This window comes from Sus scrofa, chromosome 6, assembly GCF_000003025.6.
Source record: "Sus scrofa isolate TJ Tabasco breed Duroc chromosome 6, Sscrofa11.1, whole genome shotgun sequence".
NCBI classification, from domain to species: domain Eukaryota; kingdom Metazoa; phylum Chordata; class Mammalia; order Artiodactyla; family Suidae; genus Sus; species Sus scrofa.
In genome coordinates this window covers 27,306,854-27,326,987 of record NC_010448.4, presented here as the reverse complement: position 1 = coordinate 27,326,987, position 20,134 = coordinate 27,306,854, and the positions used below count along the sequence as shown (strand labels likewise).

Here is a 20,134-nt window from a genome sequence, read left to right as displayed (position 1 = left end):
AATGTCGTCCTCAGACTCCCCCAGAGCTGCCAAATCAGAAATGTGGTTTTTGTTTTTCTAGGGCTGCACCTGCGGCATATGGAAGTTCCCAGGGTGTCGCCGCTGGCCTGCGCCACAGCCACGGCAATGTAGGGTCCTTGACCTATGTGCAGCAAGCAGCATCACCAGATCCTAGCCCACTGAGCAAGGCCAGGGATTGAACCCAAGTCCTCATGGATTCTAGTTGGGGTCTTAACCCCCTGAGCCACCACAGGAGTTCCAAAAATATGTTTTAACAAGCCCTCCCATGCATGCTCAGGTTTGTGAACCATTGCTTTAGTTTGTTCTCAACAGAACCCTGGATGTCTGTCAGTGATGTTGTTTTAAGGGCCTTCCTTGCCAGCATGGAGTATTAATGGAGGAGGGAGTCTTGACACCATGTAGCAGTCAGTCAGTAGAATGCTGGGAGTGGGAGGGGAACCAGATGATGTCAAACTTGCTAGTCTGTGCTCTGCATTTCTGTATTATTTCTCTATTTACAAAGAATATGCAGAACTTCTATAATTGTTGGTTAGTGGTTAAAAGTTTTATAAAAAAAAATACTAAGCTATTAATTCTCCCAGGGGTCACTCAGATTGATTAATCAGTCATTATCTAATAAAACTCCACCACCTCTCCCCCTGGAGCTGCCCACCAGGAGCTGCCCAGGTGAGAGGTAGCCGGACAGCAGGAGGGGGCTCGGGGACTGTGATGTGCAGTGTCAGGCCTTAAAGCTCCAGTTGGTGCTCACTCCCCAAGACCCTAATTTTTCACCTACATGGTGTTTTGTATAATTGCACTTTCTGCCCAGGACCAGTGCCACGAAGGAGCTGTAAAAGAGGCACTTTTGTATCTTTTCCCTTATAGATGCAAAATATTTTGAAAGAGGCCCTAGGCTGTCTTTTTGTGGATCATGTGACTGCAGACTTGACCCCAGTCTGAGAGCAGGGCTGGGCATTGGACTTAAGGCTCCCGTAGACGGCTGATGTGCCTGCAGACTGACCTGGCTTGTTCCTTGTAGATATTCGGCTTCTTGGCCACCGCAGTGTACGCGGTGAACACGTTCCTGGCAGCGCAGAAGTGGAGAGTCAGCCTCCGGCAGCAGAGCGCCAACGACTACATCCGCGCCCGCACAGAGTCCCGAGATGTGGACGGCCGGCCGGAGATCCAGCGCCTGGACACGTGAGGCCGAGCCAGAGTCCTCCTCCCGCTGTTCCTCGCCCGTCCTTTCAATCAAGTTTTCCTTCCCTCATCACGTCAGATTTTCATGCGATTAAGTTGAATTTTGTCCTCTTTGGTAAAAGTTCATTTTGGGAAGGGTTCTCAGAGTGGCCCTGGTGGCGGTGTGTGCGGCAGGGAGCCCCGTGTCCAGCTGTTCGGACAGAGGTGGGCGGGAGAGGCCCATAGATCCTCCGGTTTGGCGGCCAGAGGAGCCGCTGGCCTCACTGGCTGTCTTGCCCTCTTTAGGTCTTCACTGTCCCTGAGCACAAGCTTCATCATCTGACTGTGAGCCACCCCATCATATGTATTTGTGACAAGTCAGGACTTTGGATTAAAGTGGGGGCTGCTAGGAAGGAAAAAAATCAAGGCGCGGCGGTATAGGGTGGGAATGGTAGGTGAGTAGCGATTCCTGGGTGGCCCCCAAGGTGAGCCCTGGGTCAGCTTTAGTCTCCCTGCCAGGGTCCTCCCCCACTCCTTGTCTTCCATGCCTGGGCATCGAGACACCAGCACTAGAAAGCCATGTGTGACACTGGGGGCCTTGGTGCTGGGTGTGCTGGTGGAGTTCTTGGATGGCCGTGGCTTTATGGGGATGGGAAAAAAAGCTGGTGTCCTCGGGACAGCGCCACAGCACTGCTGACCTGCAGGAGGGTCGCTCTTTCCTACCCTGCTGAGAAATCCCTTGATGCTTCTTCAAATGAATCACCTCCTTGAATCCCAGACTCTCCTCCAGGAATGTGGGGACCATTTTATTTTCCAGTTTCCGACCTACCTTCAATACTTTGAGGCTGGACTGCAGATTTTCTGTCCTTTTACCTTCTCAGGTAAAAGCTATAAAAGAAACACAGTCCACTCCACCAGCCAGAATCCTTGCCCATTTGCTGGCATCATGGACCACAGGTGAGGACCCACCTCTCTTTTAGGGGTGTGTGATTTTCAAATGCCTGAGAAGAGTTCTAGAGTGACTCTGAGTAGATCTGTCTAGGATTTGAAAATACTTGAATCTGCACCACGACACACCCTCTCACTGATGTTGCAGAGGCAACGGCGACCCTGTGCCTCATGGTCGTAACTATGAACGTCGGACGATCCTGGAAGCTGTTGGGGAAAATACTAGTTACATGAGGTTTGAACTGACTCTTGGTGAAGTGAAGATTATTGTGGTGACTAAGTTAATTGAGCCCCTGTGATGCTGTAGGTTTTTTTGACTTTTTTTTTTTTTTTTTTTTTTCTGTTACAGACTAATTGTATCTTTTATGGGAAAATTGTTTTAACCTGTCAGGTTTTCAATGCTTTGAACTGTTTTTAATGTTTACAAACCTCACTCTAGTTCTAATATTTTGTGTTTCACCCTCTCCAAGGAAAAAAAGGCTCACTGCTGGTGGGAAGAGTTTATGTTAATGTGGAGAGTCCCCAGGATCTTGTCCTGCTGCATGTTTACAGCGTCAGCAGTGTAGTAATGAGAGAGAGAGAGCGCTCTGTGTCTGGAGGTGGGGGAGCAGAGCCGGTGTGGGAAAATGTCCTCGTGTGCGCACGTGGCAGCGAGGTCTTCATAGCAGAGCAGCCTCTGCTTTCCCAGCGCAGGTGGATTGAAGGGGTGGCCCCGCTCAGCCGGGCAGCCCATGGGAAATGGTACCGTGCTGTCCCTGAAGGCGCAGGGTGAAGGGCTGGCTCCGTGAACTGAACATCCCACTCAGTCCGAGTTCTGCTGCACTTCCTTTCCAGGGCAGTGACCCAGGTCAGTGTGCAAGGCCCTGGTCTGCTCAGGGGCTGTGGGTAACTCCCCTTCCCTCTGTCCTGCAGAGGACAGCCAGGCCTGGTCACAATGGGTCACATGGAGCCCTCTTCCCATGGATGTTGTGAGGCAATAAAAACCAGTGCCTCACAAACTTTGAACCTATTATACGTAGTGATTTTTGAGGGGATTTTGACATCTGGATTTTATCTGTTCATTTTATATATTTATTTTGCATTTGTTGAGTGTATATGCTTAGTCAGAACGGGGCTTATCTCCTTTGGAGAGTTCCATTTAAAAACAGGGTCACAAAGACTCAGGCTTGCATTTAATGGGGCCCACTTGGACGGACCACCCTGAACTTTATCAAAAATCTCCTGCTGGGAATCATGTTACTTGGTCTCAATAAAAAGCCACCTTTGAAGTGTGATTGAAAAAAGACCATTCAGGCAGGGTTGTAGCCTGTTTTCCCAAGTCACTCCACTAAGACCAGTTTATCATCTGGTAGAAAGGAGCCTGTTGGCCCCCTGAGGATGTGTTGCCAGCTGCAAGGAGTGGGTCTGAAGCCCATGGAAATTGTGAATGCCGATAGATGATAAAAGTGGTGACACCTTGTGCCATAGGCCACTTAGAAAGTAATTTGCATTTTAGTATTAGAATCCTTGGAATTATTTATGTCCTTGTAACTATTTAATGTCCTCTGTGCCATGAGGCTCTCCCGTTGTTTTCGTAAATATGTTTCTTTATATTTAATTAGCTCCCACTACAACCAGAAGAGGCCAGGTGCGATGCAGAGTCACACATCATGTCACCTATGGCAGTGTGGTGAGAAATAGGAAGGAAATAATAGTTGTCTAGTGTGAATGGAAAAACACCTGTGTTTTCCTTATGTTATCTCTGTGTACAAACAAGACGTTGTAGATTTGGGGGGCTTAAAAGGGCTCTTTTTTTTTTTTTTCCTCCCCAAATTGAAGGAAGCATATTTTTGCATTTAATAGTTTCAGTCTGAACCAAAGTCACTTTGGTTTGGGGTATTTTTAAGGCTGAGGCAGTCTTAGTGTTTCTTAATTTTCTGGTCGGATGATATTGGCTTTCACAGTTGGTGCCAAACTTGTGTACGTTTGAATTTGTTCCTGGAGGCTGGATGGTTGAAACCCTCAAGTATTTGATGGGACCTCTGGTGGTTTTAGATGGATGCAAACACTGACGTCTTCAGAGAAAGTTTATCTTGGCACTAGTGTGGTCAATGTGGTATTTTTTTTTCCCTCTAATCCTCCCTTATCCTCCCCTCACGCTGCTGAAAGCATGGGGGGACGTACCTTTGCCCTTTTCTCCCTTCATACAGCGAGATTACAGTCCTGAGCGCCTAAGATCCTTGACGGCTCCATATGAAGCCGGGGAAGGACAACAGCAGATTACAGATTTAAGCTTCCTGACAGTAGTTTGATTTAAAGTGAAGAAAATAAACTTTCACTCTGTGCAGCAGCAGCAATCTTCCGCGAGTGATTACCTTTGCACAGAAAGGCAAGCGTGTAGTAGCCTGCCCAGTCCAGGATCCATGTCTTGACTGTGGCAACTTGAACCAACCTGCCAGGGTGCATGGAGCCCAGCCTGGCCACGGGGAAGCCGAGGACCCAGCCTGGCTCTGAGGGTTCAGCTGTAGGAGGTGGATGCCAGCCCCAGCCTTTTGAATACCGTTACTGTCCCTTAGCAGGAAGGCTCATTCCCATGGGCAGGCGTGGAGTGTATCTGAACTCCACCCTGGGCCAGATGCTTGGGGAGAGAGCTTTGTGACTCAGCTGAAAACATTCCTACTCTTTTTTTTTTTTTTTTTTTTTGTCTTTTTAGGGCCACACCCAAGGCATATGGAGGTTCCCAGGGTAGGGGTCCAATTGGAGCTGTAGCCGCCGGTCTACACCACAGCTCATGGCAGTGCTGGATCCTTAACCCACAGCAAGGCCAGGGATCGAACCCACATCCTCATGGATACTAGTCAGGTTCATAAACCACTGAGCCACGATGGGAACTGCAAAAACATTCCTACTCTTAAAGTTTGTAGTTTCATCTGCCTTTCTTTGAAGTTTGCTTAGTGACCCAGTCTTGGGTTAAGCTACAGGTAGCCCCTGAGGAGATGAAGCCACTCTTTTTTCTCTTTTCTTTTTAGGGCCGCACCTGCAGCATATGGAAGTTCCCAGGCTAGGGGTCAAATTGGAGCCACAGCTGCCGGCCTACGTCACAGCCACAGCCACGCAGGATCCAAGCAGCATCTGCAACCTACACCACAGCTCACGGCAATGCCGGATCCTTAACCCACTGAGCAAGGCCAGAGATCGAACCCACATCCTCATGGATGTTAGTCAGGTTCATTTTCCCCTGAGCCACAGTGGGAACTCCTGAAGCCACTCTTGTCTGCACCAGTCCGTAAATTCCTGCTTGTGGTGAATGACCCTTGAGTAACCCCTCCACATGTCATGAGTGTATATGGCCCAAGCTCCCCTTTTCTTGTGCTGTTGGGGAGGAAACCCAGGCTGTGCAGGATTTTCTCTGGGTTGTTGTTAGCACCTGTTCTGACAGATGAATAGTGTGGAGACCACGTGTGGCCAATTCAGTGATTCTGGGAGGCAGTGATATGTATGGTTCCCTTAGTCCCCTTCCGGGTCAAACAGCAACTCTGGAGTCATCATGCCACTGCCTGATTGTCACTTTCTGCACATCTCATTTACAGGAAATTTATGACATTAAACAGGTAGCAACAGGTGAAAAAACTTTCTGTGCTAATGGCTGCTGCCAATTGATTCTCTTGGGCAAAATAAAAAGTTGCTTCCTGCTGCGGGGACTGCCATTAGTGTGTGAGATCTCCAGACACTTTTCTAGTTCCTAGTGAAGTTTGCAGAACTCAGAGGCTCTTTCTTGTTTCATCAGCACCCACACTGGGGACCAGCTAGGTGACAGGCAGTGAGGCGGGAACAGGGACAGGTCTGAGAGATGAGAGGAGGGAGGAGGAGGCCCAGACTCTGCTGTGGGCCTGTTGAGAGCCCTGCACGGGGTTACCCACCCAGGCTGTCTTGAAAAAGTGTACTTGGCTAACTAACTACCTTCCTATCCTCTTACAAAAAGCGAGGTCTTGTGTTCCGGGACCTTCTTGAGAGCAAGTGCTGAACATGGAGGCCAGCGTGCCTTGGCCACAGGCCTGGCCAGGTGACCCAGATTCTGATTTGGGTGCCACCTCAGAGAGCATGCAGGCCTAACACTGCCTGCCTTGAGCTTTGTAAACCTTCCTGGCTCTTTGTAAAATCCTGTTATTTCTCTTCTCAACACATATTGCTGAAATCATAAGAACTGTCTGGTTTGATGGTGTAATTTGAAATATGTTGCTCTTTACATTTATTTAAACTCTCTCTGAAAGAAAAAAAAAGTCCCTCACTATCTGTTAGATCTAGGAGAATCTTCTTCTGAAAGTTGGTCTCGTTTGACTTTTCTTCACACCAGTAAATGGCATTTATACACTTTTAAGCTTGAAACAGAGGGGTAGATCCTGATATATTTTCCCTTCTTTGGTCTCTGTTATAGTCTTATTCCATTTGGATATAATTTCTCAACCTTGAGATTTTTTTTTCCCTTTTCCTCTCTAGTTTTTATTATTCTGTAAACATAAAAGTAAAAAAAAAAAAAAAAAAAAATTACCCACAAACCCAGAGTCTAATTGAGTGGCAACTTGGCTAGAATAAAGTTTAGTTCATGGACTCTTCAATCATGTATCTTTTTCACAGGGTCAGTTTGCTGTCTAGTTTCCATGCCAAGACTTTAATTTGGGTGACTTGCTATCTAGACGCACTGGAGTGGTGTGTTGCCTTTGGGATGCCTTCTACACAAGGCCAAGAGCCTTCATTAAGGGGTTAATAGCTTGGAGTCTAGTGAGCTGTATCAGAATTTTTCATGATTCTGATTTAGAGTAGGAACTTGTCTCAGATGGCCTTGATCAGCTTTGTTGGGGTTAGGAAGAAGCCCAAAGTTTCTTTTCATAATTGCACCTCAGAGGAGAGAAGGTGTGACACAATGGATTTGACAGTGGTTTGTATGGGATTCAGTCATAGCTTGAAACTGTCCAGCCTGTGTCATCATTGGAGGAGACTGACTGCTGAAACCCGGTGGGAAGACCCGCTTTTATCAGGAAAGCCACCGGGAGGGATGGTCAGGAAATGAGGACAGCACAGGGGCCTGGGGCCCATGCAGCCAGGGCCAGGTCTGGCTGCTTCCCACCACGGGCCGTTTTGCTTTCCTGCAGGTTTCAAGACCTTCGTCCGCAGAAGTGAGGAAGGCAGGTAGTTGGGGCTTGAAGGGCGACCTGGCTGGTCCAAGGCTTCCCAGCGGGGAGCAGGAGGGTGGGATAGCTGCCTGGCCCCCCAAGATAGCCCAGGCGTCACTTGCTTCCAACTCTGCCACTGTAACCCAGTTACAAATGAGTTTTCAAATCCTGCCTCGTGATGAAACTGATGTATGTGGATAAAACCAGTGCTTTTCTATAACTTGATTCTGATGCGGTTCCCTCTGAGAGAATGCGGGGCGTGGGGGAGGGTTGAAACTATTTGTATATGTTGAAATTTGTTAGGGGTTCAGGAACCCGTGGCAAAAACACTTAACTATTTATTATAGGTATAACTGTATTTTTCCTTTTCCCAAAGTAGGTAATTATGTCTTTGTATATTTTAAGACAGTAATTTCACCTTTGGTGCCTTCTGTGTGTCAGTCACATAAACACTCTTGTCAATCATGGAATTGAAACAAAAAGATGTACATTTAGTTAAACCAGATAACACTATTTTTGTAGCATGATTTTAGATTGTGTCCTTTTAAAATTGCTTTCAGCAATGCTGGTTTTGAGGTTTGGTCGTTTTCCCTTTAAACTTTGTTATGTATTTTAAAAGAGAAAAAAAAAAAAAAAACACACAAAAAAACCCTGGCTTTTCCCATCTCTTTTCTCTGCTGCTTTCTCCCTCCCATCTTCTTTCTGCTTATTTAAACAGTGTGAGAGTAAGAGTATATTTCTGTGAAATAGTTGATTAGTATAATTGCATTTGGCATTTTTGAACTACCCGTTCAGTTTAAACAGCCACTGCTCACCTCGAACAGTAAGAAAGTGGTTCCATTAGAAGGAAAAAAAGAACAGAACATTCTCGGTGCTCTGACTTCCCCTTCTTTGAGTCTCAAAGGGAGAGAAGCCCGTGAGGCTGGGGAATGGAGGGCATTCTCTGGCTGGCGTCTTCTGGATCAGCTCAGGCTGTCCCTTTGGCTTGGCCACCTGCCTCCCTCTGCCTGCCTGAGACAGGCTTGGGGTTGGAGGGCGCGGTCTGCACTGTCTCAGGCTCACCTTCCACTTGGATCTCAGATTGGTTCATGGCTCAGCGGCCATCTCTGGTGTTCAGCCTGAACAAAATAGGTTCCTTGCTGGGAGGAGCTTGATGAAATCAAGATACACAATATGCTGGCTGCTGCTTTTGCCTTCCCACCCCTGTAGGACTGAGTTCTGTCTGGTCAAGAAAAATCCGGAGTAAACTAGCTGAGCCCATTGTAAAATGAAGGAGTGGATTTATTGAAGCATAAAACTATAGCCAGTAGCTTTTCTGTCGCTTTGAAGGATCAGGATGTGTCACTGTTTTCTAACAAAGGAAGTCAAGTTGGATGGCTGATAACTCCCACATGATTACTTGGTACTTGGGGCAGAGGGGCCATGTTAAAAACGGCTACGCTGTCTCTCAAAAGTCTGTTTCTTTGACGATGTGGGCACAGCTTGGGGCATTCTGAGGTGATGCCCATCTGGCAAACTTTGGTTTATCTGTTCGTTAAGTCAGAGCTTGTACCCTGGCTTCCAAAGCTGAGCCGGATGCCCAGGGGTGGGTACCACCTGGCTCCAGCCATCTCCTGGCTTTGACTGTCCATTTGGAGTGGTTTGGGGGCCCCAGAGCCTTTGCTTCTCTTGGTGTGTCCCTGACAGCAGACACAGCCTCATGCTGCCCTCAGTTTCCCCCCTTTATTTCCTTTGAAGGACCAATTTTTCATGGTACTTGTCCTGATTGTTTTCATAGTGTTCAAATCTGTATTTTTGTATGTAGAGGGAAATAATTTTCTCAGCGCTAATCACTAATAAATATTGTATTAAATTGTCATGAAGGAGTTCTTGTTTAATAAATGGACCTGTAAAAACAGTGTTGTCTCCTCTTCGCTCTGCCTTGCCCCCGCCCCTTTAGAAGCTGTGGCTCAGTTCCCAAAACAGGCCTGTGGGGTAGGGCTCAAAGAACCCCAGGTGCGAGCTGTGGCCTCCTCGCTGTCGCTGCGGACAGGGGCTCTGCTGGGGCTGGCAGGGTGGAGCAGCAAGGCCCCCACGTGCCCCGTCGGCTTTGACAGGTTCCGCTTTGATGTGTGCTTTCAGAACACGTGGCCTGACTTACCATGAGACATTATACTGACACTCGGATGAGACCCTGGGCCTTCTGCGTGGACCTGGGCAAATTTCCCAACGTTCTATTAGTTTCCTGGGCTGTGAAAGAGGCCTGTGTGAGCAGTGAGGAGTGCAGGTGCCTAGCGGGAACCTGGCATGGAGCAAGCGTATGTGTGTTGTTGCACGTGGGGCTGCTCTGTGCCAGAGCATGACACCTGACAGCACTGCTCTGGGTGTGTAATTTTTTTTCCACACACACACACTCCAAGCAAGAATTCAGTCTGGTTTAATCCCTTACAGCTTTTTTCAGGGTAGGAGATTCACATGCAAGAGAAGAACAAAGGTTACAAATGCCCAAAACACAGGTTCAGGATTCTGGTTCATTCACGAGGCCTCTTGGATCACAGGAAATACCATTTAATAAGCTGCTTTGTGTAAAAAAAAAAAAAAAAAAAAATTATATATAAAGTAAAAAAATCCCACTGAAGATAGATGCTCAGTATATGGTCCTTAGGTGAACACAGAAGGCACATTTCACCCTTTGTGAGGGTCAGGGCACCTGCTCTGGTGTCCAGAAGCACACTGTCCTGAGGGCCGAGAGCCTCCCACTGCTCACTGGCACCCAGGGAAAGAAGGTTTGGCTGGGCCTGCCCAGCTGCCCTGGGCACTGTCACTACTACTGTGTCATTTGGTGCCCTCGAATCTTTTGGATCTGGTCAGCGAGTTCACAAGCTATTCTTTGAAACAGTTTTAGACCCAGAATAATCATGTCACCTGAAGACACGGTCTCCAAGGGTGTGAGGAGTCAGTTAAGGGCCCTGGGCCCCACTCTCTCCTAGGTCATAGGGCAAAGGTCAGTCTTCTGTTTCAAGAACAAGAGGAAACTGGTGCTCCTTGAACAGAAAAATCTCGGAAGGATCGTTCTTGACAAAGTGCCTGGCATGACCAGGGGCACCAGAGGCAGATGAAAAACCACTGGGGCCGGGTGGGTTGGCCCCGCGGTATTTTCTGTCATCTGCCCCAACTCCCTGCAGCAGGAAACACTTCCTATGATGGGGTAACAGGGCTTCATCTGCCTTGTCCCCTTGTGCTTATTTTTGGCAGAGAAGTTAAAGGGCTTAAGGTCTGTAGGACAGAAATGAGAAGTGGCGGAATACTGACGATGCCCTCAGGAGCAGCGAGGTTGGACAGTGCTAAGGCAAGGGCTGCAGTCTCATTTGCTAAGCTCAGGAACGGCACCTTGGGGCTGCGAGGAGGCCCGCTCCACCAGCAACTCCCACTGCAGCTTGAGAAGTCACAGGCTCCCTCCCACCATGCACGGTCCCCTGGCCAGCCTGGTCAGAGTGGAGGAGTGGAGGCCTGCGTGGCTCAGGTGGCCAGGGCAGGTCAGGCCTTCAGTCGGAGTCGGAGTCGGAGTTCTCTTCTGAAAGGAAAGCAAAGAGATGCTTGGCAGGAGTTTCAGGGCCAGCAGTGCCTGGGAGGAGCCTGGAGAGGCACTATCCGAGGGAGCCCTGGCCTCAGGCCACTCCTGCGGCTGGCCGTGCTACGGGTGGTGTCTGCTTGGTGTGAAGACTTCCTCCTGCCTGGGACCTTCTGCAAGCAGCTGCTGTCACCTCCAAGGTGCAGCCAAATGGAGGTGAAGAGCCCACATGGCTCTTCCTCTGGGGCGCCAGGACCTCTAAGGTCTCCCTGGAGGTGTCAGGGTTATAGGTGCCCCCGCCTCCCAATCTGCAGTTCAGCATGTCAACGTGGGGCCAGCTGTTTTCTTGCCCAAGAAGCTAAAATATACTGGAAAATCAGAAACTGCTTTTTAGCCGCTGATTGCATCGTTTCACTCTCCCCTGACCCAGGAGTTTCAATGTCACCTGCCTGGGGAAAGCAGGTGCTCAATGGCAGAGGCCAACTCCAAGGCAGGGCCTGCAAGCCCCTCAAAAGCCTTCCGTGTTTTGCTGTCCACTGATCCTCAGAGCACAACCACCTGTTCCACAGAAGCATATCCCCTGGATGGGAGACTTGGCCTTTTTACTCTTGTCCTCCCTCCACCCATCCCGTTTCTTCTACCTGCACACTCCTATACACCCATCAAAACCCAGCCCTAGGGTCACCTCCACAACCTCCTAGTTGGCACATCAGGTGGACATTCCATCAGCTGCTTCATTCCTACCTGTTGGCTCCTGTTTTGCTGTTAGAGTTGACATCTATCCTGGGCTCCTGCCTGTTTCATACACTGTGTGTATATCACTGCTCTGCCTCTGGGCAGGAGTGGCCAGAGCCCAGGGCTCCCACAGAGCCCTGTCAGGGCTGAACTTCCTGAGGGCAGGTAGTTGGCCCTGCCCATCCGCACATCCCTAGGGCCCAGCGGGTGTTTGGGTCAACAGATGCTGGCACGAAGCCAGGAAGGATCAAGGGACATCAGGCTGGGGGGAGTTTGGTGCTGAGCCCTAACAATCACCTTCCTTGATTGCAGGGAGCTGACACCTGCCTCTCCAGTGAAAGCCTCCCTGAGGGTGCAGAGAGGGAGAGGCAGGGAGACGGCCTGGGCTCTCCGTCCCAGGCCAGCTCCCAGCTTCTGGCATTTCTGTGTTGGGGCCTCCACCAGCACTGCCAGCCCTGCCCCTCTGGGCAGGGACCTTCTCTGAACCATGCTCAGAGTCCTGGCCATGGCTGAGGAAGGCCTGAGGGAGATCACAAGCTCCAAACCAGCTCCTGACATACCCCGGCAAGGCCCCCAGCCCATGCGCTGCCCTGTGCTGGGCACCCACACCCTGAGGATGTGACATGTTGGTATGGCTGCTGTCACGGATGGAAAACCAGCCATCCAACCTGGAGGGTTTTTCAAAATGAGGTAATGGCACAACAGCCATTCTGAGCTGAAGGGTGGCTTGAGGGGCCAGAAAGTCTGTGGCACTTGCCCTGGATATTAAAGGCAAAACAAGCCTGCGCTTGCCTGGTTTGCCTGGGTGCACCTGGGTGCTGTGGATTAGATGAGAGTTTGGTTTGCTGACCCTTAAGCCTGGGGCAGGTGAGACTGGGGCACAGGGCCACTTTGGGGCAGGTGGCCCTGCGGACTGTGTCCAGGGAGTTGAAGGGGAGTGACTGGCCACTCTGGGGGCTCGTCAGGGGAAGTTTCACAAGGAGGAGGTGCCAGGCATGCGCTCAGTTTGCCCTTCCTGGAAAGGCTGAGGCTGAGGCTCCTTAGAGGGGAGCGGCTTTCCGTTCAGTGCCGCATGAAGGGATATGAGAACTAGGCCATGAAAACACTTCCTGCCTGTGGGGAGAGAGGATATACTCTCACTCCTGCTTCAAACTAGCCACGTGTCCCCAAGGGAGAGCAGGGCCCTGCAGCAGCAGTCCCAGGTGATAAGCTGGGTCCCCCAGTGGGACCCATAGCGTGGCCACCCACCTTCTGCCTTGTTAGCTGTGGTCTCATCTGCTGAGCTCCCTTGTTTGAGGAATTTGGCCACCTCGTTGAAGATCAGGTAGAAGTCAACGGCAAACACGATGGTGGCAAAGAAGCCAAAGACCTGTGGGATACAGGGGACAGGGGCTTGGGACTGGGCAGGTCCAGCCCGAGAAACTGGCACCCCAGCCTCACAGCCTGCCTTTATCTGCTTGGATAAGCAGCTTCGATTGGCAGGCATGGAGCCCTTCCCATTAATGAGCATTAACTTGGCTTGGCAAACAGTCTTTGCACGCTCTGGGCAGAGTAAATCTCCAATAAGAGGACTTTGGAGTCGCTGAGATCCACACAAAGCCCAAGGGACCTAAACAGAGGCGGAATGCGCCTGAGAAGCCAAGAGGGGCACCCACCGAGGAGTGACGTGAAACTTAACGGGGCAGCACAGGCACCCCGCTCCCAGGGGTAGGGTGGCTACTCACCCCAGCTGCTTTGGAAGCCCCGTCTGAGTATTTGGCGACAGCTGTGATAGAGATGGCGAAGTAAATGAGAGCGGCTGTGACACAGCGTAGGAAGTCCTGTGGAAAGAGGGGTACAGCATGGGGAGGGGGCTCAGAAGGGCACTGGTGGCACTAACAGAGCAGGAATCCCACTGTTAGAGGAGGACGGGCCTGGCAGCCAACACATACCCAGCCCCCAGTCCAGCATCCATGGGGCTCCCCCTCTTCCTGGCCCCACGTGCACTCCCTGGTCCTCCAACCCCAACTCCTGCCCCTGCCCAGGTGCCTCCTGCAGGCTGCTGTCCTCTGCCAGGCAGACAAGGTATAGACCAGGCCACAATTGCCCCGTGGCTTGACCTGAATGCAGATTTCCCCGACTGGCAGGAAGAAGATGGAGACCTTGTCACCTGCTCCCACCGGCCCTCCAACAGGGAGATCTGGCCCTGGGCCTTGCTTTGCCACATACTTGTGGCAGATCCATTTATGTATCATGGTTTCTGCTTACTTGTCCCTAAAATGGGGACGGGGTGCAGCTCATCAGGAGGAGTGCTAAATATGAAGTCGAAACGCTAGGGTTCAAGTCAGCCTTTGCTGTCCCTTCTCTCTGGCCCATTTCATACAGCAAAGTCTGGGGCGGGGTTCTGGACCCTCCCAGGTGATAAAATGAGTTGCCAGATGGCTGAGATCTGGTTAAGTTCTCAGATAACCTACCCTGCCCACAGGGAAATGGCTAGAATTCCTGCAGCTGGGGATCATTCCCACAGGCCCTGTTGGGAGCACCAGCGCCACCTGATGGCCAGAGGCAAGGAGGCCATCTGGGGTTCACAACCTCACAGCGGGACACTGGAGACTCTGGAGGCCAGCACCCTGCTCTGGGTCACGTCACTACTGCATGATGGGACCTGTACCAACTGAGACAAGGTCTACCTGCCTGGCTCCAACCATCTGCAAATGGCCCCTCCAGCACACTGAAGGAAGGGTGATGGCCAGCCAACCCCTTCCTCCTGGGGCCCTAGCCCTCACCATCATGGGCCAGCACAGGCCCTGCCACTTGTCATTCAGCTGCATGGCATCAGCAAAGAGGAAGAAGAGGGCCAGCAGGAACTCTAACAGAGGCGCTGTGAGGAAGGCAGATGCTGAGGACGCCACATAGCAGACGAAGATGATGAATGAGAGACCCTGGAGGTGGGGAAGGGAGACGTCAGAGCCTGCGCACAGCACCTTGCCCAGTGCTCCCTAATCCCTGCCAGGTTAGAACCCCATCAGGCCATACCCGTGCTGCCTCCCGTGTTCTGGGCATGGCCCTGCATCCTGACCTCAGACCAGCTCCTTGCTGGGACTCAATCAGGAACCCCCTCGGAGGCCACCTCCTGGGACTGCCCCTCCCCACTCCAGCTGGCTCTATGGCGGAATCCACCTGAGACGGTGCTCAAGGGGGGAAGGTCACACCGAAGCGATCTCAAAGGCAGTCCACTAAGCAGGAGCCAGTTTCAGGAAATGACACCCAAGATTTGTGCTTTTCACTGAATGAAAATTCTACCTGAAAAACAATATGCAAATCTTGCACTTTAATTACATGCATACTGCTCAAGTGTGCAGAGTACTGATGTCTGCGTTACTCTGAACTATCCCAACATAAAATGGACCAGAGTTCCCGCTATGGCACAGTGGGCTAAGAATCCGACCGCAGCAACTCAGGTTGCTGTGGAGGCACAGGTTCATTCCCTGACCCCATGCAGTAGAATAAAGGATCTGGCGTTGCCACATCTGTGGCGTAGCTCAAAGCTGTGGCATAGCTTGAAGCTGTGGCTTGGATGCAGTCCTAGGCCTGGGAACTTCCATATGCTGCGGGTGTGACCGTTAAAAAAAAAAAGGGATTGTGGCATTGCTGTGGCTGTGACGTACACAGATGCAGCTTGGACCTGTTGTGGCTGTGGTGTAGGCTCGTGGCTACAGCTCTGATTCGACACCTAGCCTGCGAACCTCCATATGCCGCGGGAGCGGCCCTAAAAGGACAGAAAAGACAAAAAAAAAAAAAAAAAAATAGGATTGATGGACAGATAAGATATTGATAAAGCAAATGTAGCAACCTGTTAACACAATCCAGGTGGTGGGTATACGGGTTTTTACAGTATAACTCTTGGCTTTTTAAAATATATTTGCAGGGAGTTCCTGTTGTGGCGCAGTCGTTAACGAATCCGACTAGGAACCATGAGGTTGCGGGTTCGGTCCCTGCCCTTGCTCAGTGGGTTAACGATCCGGCGTTGCCGTGGGCTGTGGTGTAGGTTGCAGATGCGGCTCGGATCCCGCGTTGCTGTGGCTCTGGCGTAGGCTGGCGGCTACAGCTCCGATTAGACCCCTAGCCTGGGAACCTCCATATGCCGCGGAAGCGGCCCAAAGAAATAGCAAAAAGACAAAAAAAAAAAAAAAAAAAAAAAAAAAAATTTGCAGGAGTTCCTGGCGTAGCACAGCAGAAATGAATCCAACTACGAACGATGAGGTTGTGGGCCTCGAACCCTCAGTGGGTTAAGGATCCGGTGTTGCCATGAGCTGTGGTGTAGATCGGATCTGGTGTTGCTGTGGCTGTGGCCTAGGCTGGCAGCTGTAACTCCGATTTGATCCCTAACCTGGGAAACTCTATATGCCACTGATGCGGCCCTAAAAAGCAAAAAATAAAAAAATATATTTGCAGAAGTTCCTTTGTGGAGGAGCAGGTTAAGGATTTGGTATTGTCGCAGCTGTGGTGCAGGTCACAACTGCAGCACAGGTTCAATCCTTGGGCCAGGAACTTCCATATGCCATGGGTATTTGCATGTTTTTGCAAGTTTTCCTAAGAAACATCAGGAGAGGGAGTGTTGATACTGACACCTCATACCCTGCTGTGAAATGTGGGGCGAGGTGTAATGAAGAACTAAGAATTAAAGTGTTTACTGCAGTCCTGTCCACACACTGTGGCTGGCTCCTGATGCTGGAGGATGCTCAGGCCCCCAATAGTTCTGCAGATGTGTGCTCTGCAAGGCAGACTGGGATGACAGGGCTGGCTGTCCTCTGGGCCAGTGGCCACTGAGGCTTGTGGCAGCGCCTCAGCTCCTCACAACCACCCATGCACTGGGTGCCCTTCACAGCCCACTTTGCAGATCAGAAAAGTGAGGTTGAGAGAGGTGCAGTGACTTACTTGGTGTCATGCAGCTAATAAAAGGGCATCGGAATCTGAATTCAGGTCTGGCTGACCCCTCAGCTGGAGTTCTTAAGCAACCTTGCCCTGTGGGGGCTGGCCTTTATCTGTCCAGGTTTTGGTCACTCTGGCTGGGTTTGAGCACATCCATGGCTGAGTAGCTCAGAGTGGGGCCAGAGGGTCCCTTAGGAATGACAATCAGATGCCCTGCAGGCACTGCGGTGGATTCAGACAAGTGAGCTGTAGCGATCCCACCACGAACCACATCTGCCTTGAACATGGCCATAGATGAAGCTAAGCCCAACTTGAACAGATAAAAAACGATGGCATAGTGACAGGCTGAGAGGCTGCCAGGCCTCCCAGGAAGGCAAGGCCATAGGACCCCAACCTGGTCCTTTGCCAAAGGTTGTTCTGTGTCCCTTCTTTTTCTGTCCTTCCCCTCTCCCCAAAGCCTGATCCTGGCGATTCCCCAATTCCCCTCTCAATTCTGCTCCCTCATGTCCTGATTCATGCGGGAGCTTCCTCCTACTTCCTGTCCATATCAGCTCCCCACTTGCTTGGGTCTGGGGGCAGCCAGAGGTGACCAGAGGGAGGTAGCAGTGACTAGAGTGGCTCCACTGCATCTTCACTGCCCACCCCTCATCCTTCCTCCCTCCTCTTCATCCTCGCAGACATAGATTCTTGGGCCTCCTCTGTGCTCTGGCCAGCACCTCCTCCACCCATGAGGTGCGCTTGAGCAGGGTGTGGTTGTGGTCCCCTCCGTGGATGAGCGGATTCAAAGCTTCTCCCCGAGAGTGGCTCCCATCAGTCTCCAAGTGGATGGGGGTGGCCAACCAGGAGGAGACTCCCTGGTGTGTGAGCTGTGAGTCCTGGGCCCTGATGCCTCATCTGGGAGTTGGGCAGATGCTGGCCTGGAGACCTCTGGGCTGACCTCAGGGGCACAGGAGATGCTTGGACTGTCTCCTGCCATCTGCCCTGGGTGATAGAAAGGAGAGGTTGGAGCAGGATCCTCCTCCCTCTGGTCCCTGCCGCCCTGCTGCCCTTGTCCAAGCTGTCACCTGGCCCTCAAGTGACCCATGTCAAGTCCCCTGGACGCTTGGTCCTCAGCTTTCTTGTCTGTAAAGTGGGAGTAATGACAGGGATTTTCAAACTGCTGGAGATCTAAGCAACAAGTGTTTCTCCCTCCTCCCCTCCCCTCCGCTTGGCCTTTCTTCCCCTTCCTTCCCCCCCCCCCCCACAGGCCGACCGTGCTGGGGAATTTTCCGAGTGTCCGGAGGACAAAGGCCTGACGGGGCCTACCGGGGTGGGGGTTGCGGGAAGGAGGAAGGAGCTCAGTGGGGCGGGACTGCTGAATTCTAGCGAGGGAAGGGAGGAAGAGGAATGAAGTCACCCTGCTGGACCGCCCTTCTGCAGCCTGGGTGGGGTGGGCTCCCTGCGCGCCCCCCGCACGCCTGGGCCTCAGCCAAGCTCGGGGGTCCCCTCTCCCAAGCTGGCGGGACTCCACTCTGGCTTCCGTCCTGCAGCCCGAGGCACGGCCGGTCTTCCCAGTGCCCAAGAAAGCGGGCAACGGCGCGGAGGGCCAACTCTAGCCCTTGACTCCGGAGCTGCAGAGGGCTGATTCCTCCAGGGCCCTCCCGGGTCGTGGCGGGGGCGGTGGGCGTGGGAGCCCGCGACGGAGGCCAGAAGTTGCAGGGACATAGCCCGGCCCAGGGGCCCAGAGAGGGCGGAGGCGCCCAAGGGTCACACAGCTCCTGGCCGAGTTCCCAGCGGCCGGGCCACCTCGTCGGCGGGCCCCCTCCTCAGGCTTCCCTCTGGACCCCAACTTCGGGTTAAAGAATCGGGAAGCCCTGGGCGCGGGCCCCGCCTCGCCTCCAACCCGCGGCTGAGCTTCAGCGAGCCCGTCCCGAACTGGGGAAGTTTGCCCAACTCAGCCCAACTTCGGGGGGCTGCGAGGGGAGCCGGCCAGCCGGGGCTCCGGGACCGGGGGATGCAGACGGCGGCTACCGCCCGGAGCCTCACGCCGGCGGCTGCGGACCGGAGCGGCTGCTGGGGGCTCGGCGCCGCCAGGTGGGGCCAGGGGCGCTGCACTCACCGACTCCGCCAGCAGGAGGCGGCCTTTGAGCGAGCAGAGGAAGGCGGGCGCCGGCAGGAGGGCGCAGAGCCCGGAGACGGCCGTGCGGGGCGGGGAGCGGCTGGCGGGCCCGGGGTCCGGGTCGGGCTCTGGGTTTGGGTCTGGGGGCCACATGGCGTCGGCGGCCGGGACCGAGGTTCGGCCTCGCTCCCTCTCACCCGGCGCCCGGGAGGGAAGCGGAAACCCGGACTGTGCGGAAGCACAAGGCTAGGCTAGAAGGGCGCGGGGGCGCATCTCCCCGCCGCCCCGCCCCGCCCCGCCCCTCTTCCTGCCCCGTTCCCTCCCCCTTCTCCTCTCGGCCTCGTTCCCTCCTCCCCTCCTCCCTACTCCTGCCCCCTCCTCTCCTCCCTCTCCCCTTCCGTCGGTCTTCCTCCTCTTTGCTTCCTCTCCTCCCCTCGGACCCAGGCTGCCAGGGCTGCTTAGGACTGCGCTGGCCCGACTGGTGGCAGTGCTGGCTTGGAGCCTCCTCAGACCCCTGCGTTCCCCCCTCCACCCCTGTCCTGGCATCAGGAGACCTTCTTATTGCCGCCCCGGAACACCCAGTCAGAGCTCCCACCCATCCCTTCTTGCCCAGAAGATGGTCTGCACGCGCTGTCTCCCTCCAGTCATGCTTCCTGCCCATGCAGGAACCCAGAAACCTAGGCGTCCAAACTGAGAGACTCCTCTCCTGTCCTGTGGCTTTGACCCTGCTGTCAGCTCCCCGCCCCGCTCCCTCTCCCTTTGTCCCCTGGCCACCCCTCATGTGCTTGCCCAGCCCAGACCTCATTGTTGGCCACCGCAACCCTGGATTTGCGCGCACACATTCCCCTCGCCCCCACCCTCACCCCGCATCTTCATGGAGAGGACTCCAGACATACACCTCGGGGCCCAGCCGCTGCACAACCCACACATGCCTCCGGGGCGTTTGGGGTTAAGTGGATCCAATATCCAGGCCATAACATTCTCACTCTGCCTGATCCTCTGTGAAGGGCGCTGTCATCTGTCTTTCCACCCCAAGAGCCAGAGACCTGGGGATTGGCGTTGTTCTCCCACACACTCACCATCCACCAAGGCCTGCACTTCACTTCCCAAAGCTTTTCTGGATCTCTGTCCAGGTCTCACCTCCGCAGCCTCCAGTAGATCTGAAACCACTTCTGTCTCCTTCCTGGACTGTTGTGAGGGTGTGTTTAGGAGGCTTCTGTGCTTTCTCTCTTGGCAGCCAGAGGGATGCTTAAATCGTCAATCACAGTCATCTTCATTCTCCTCACCTTCAAAAACCTTGGGAACTTCCCGTTTTACTCAGAGACTTGGTATAGAGCCTAAAAACGCAGCCCCTTGCTATCCTCTTCTGTCTCTCATACCCATAGAGCTTTTTACCTCTTACATGCTCCCTCCTGCCACAGGGCCTTTGTACATGCAGAGCCCTCTACCTGGATTGCTTTTTCCACCTTTTTATCTGAATAATTCCTATTTTTCTGTGATCACACTGCAGTAGCACTTCCTCAGAGGAGACTTCCCTCACCTTTCTAGCCAGGTAAGAGGCAC

The 20,134-nt window shown here is 52.7% G+C and overlaps 2 protein-coding genes across 2 annotated transcripts in view; one reads left to right on the top strand and one right to left on the bottom strand.

Annotated features, from left to right (window-relative positions):
• The window catches only part of CMTM4 (CKLF like MARVEL transmembrane domain containing 4), a 72,405-nt gene extending 64,491 nt beyond the window's left edge, over positions 1-7,914 (top strand). Inside the window, exon 4 of the mRNA XM_021094005.1 lies at positions 1,040-7,914. Coding sequence (XP_020949664.1) covers positions 1,040-1,204 — 165 coding nt within the window. The 3' untranslated portion in view covers positions 1,205-7,914. The remainder of the gene's footprint in view (positions 1-1,039) is intronic.
• On the bottom strand, positions 6,539-18,842 carry CMTM3 (CKLF like MARVEL transmembrane domain containing 3). The gene is made up of 5 exons (XM_021094006.1): positions 18,572-18,842; positions 14,328-14,483; positions 13,287-13,382; positions 12,811-12,931; positions 6,539-10,830 (listed from the first exon to the last, which is right to left on the bottom strand). Exons 1-5 carry the CDS (start codon positions 18,722-18,724, stop codon positions 10,802-10,804), a joined length of 555 nt encoding a protein of 184 aa, XP_020949665.1. The 5' UTR covers positions 18,725-18,842; the 3' UTR covers positions 6,539-10,801.

Excerpts from the sequence above, each read along its gene's own strand:
- CMTM3 (XM_021094006.1), bottom strand. The coding sequence starts at position 18,724 with ATGTGGCCCCCAGACCCAAACCCAGAGCCCGACCCGGACCCCGGGCCC. Across the intron at positions 13,383-14,327 it reads GCCTGTGCTGGCCCATGATG|GACTTCCTACGCTGTGTCAC; the intron begins GTGAGGGCTAGG and ends CTCTTTCCACAG. Across the intron at positions 12,932-13,286 it reads GGGCTTCCAAAGCAGCTGGG|GTCTTTGGCTTCTTTGCCAC; the intron begins GTGAGTAGCCAC and ends TGTATCCCACAG.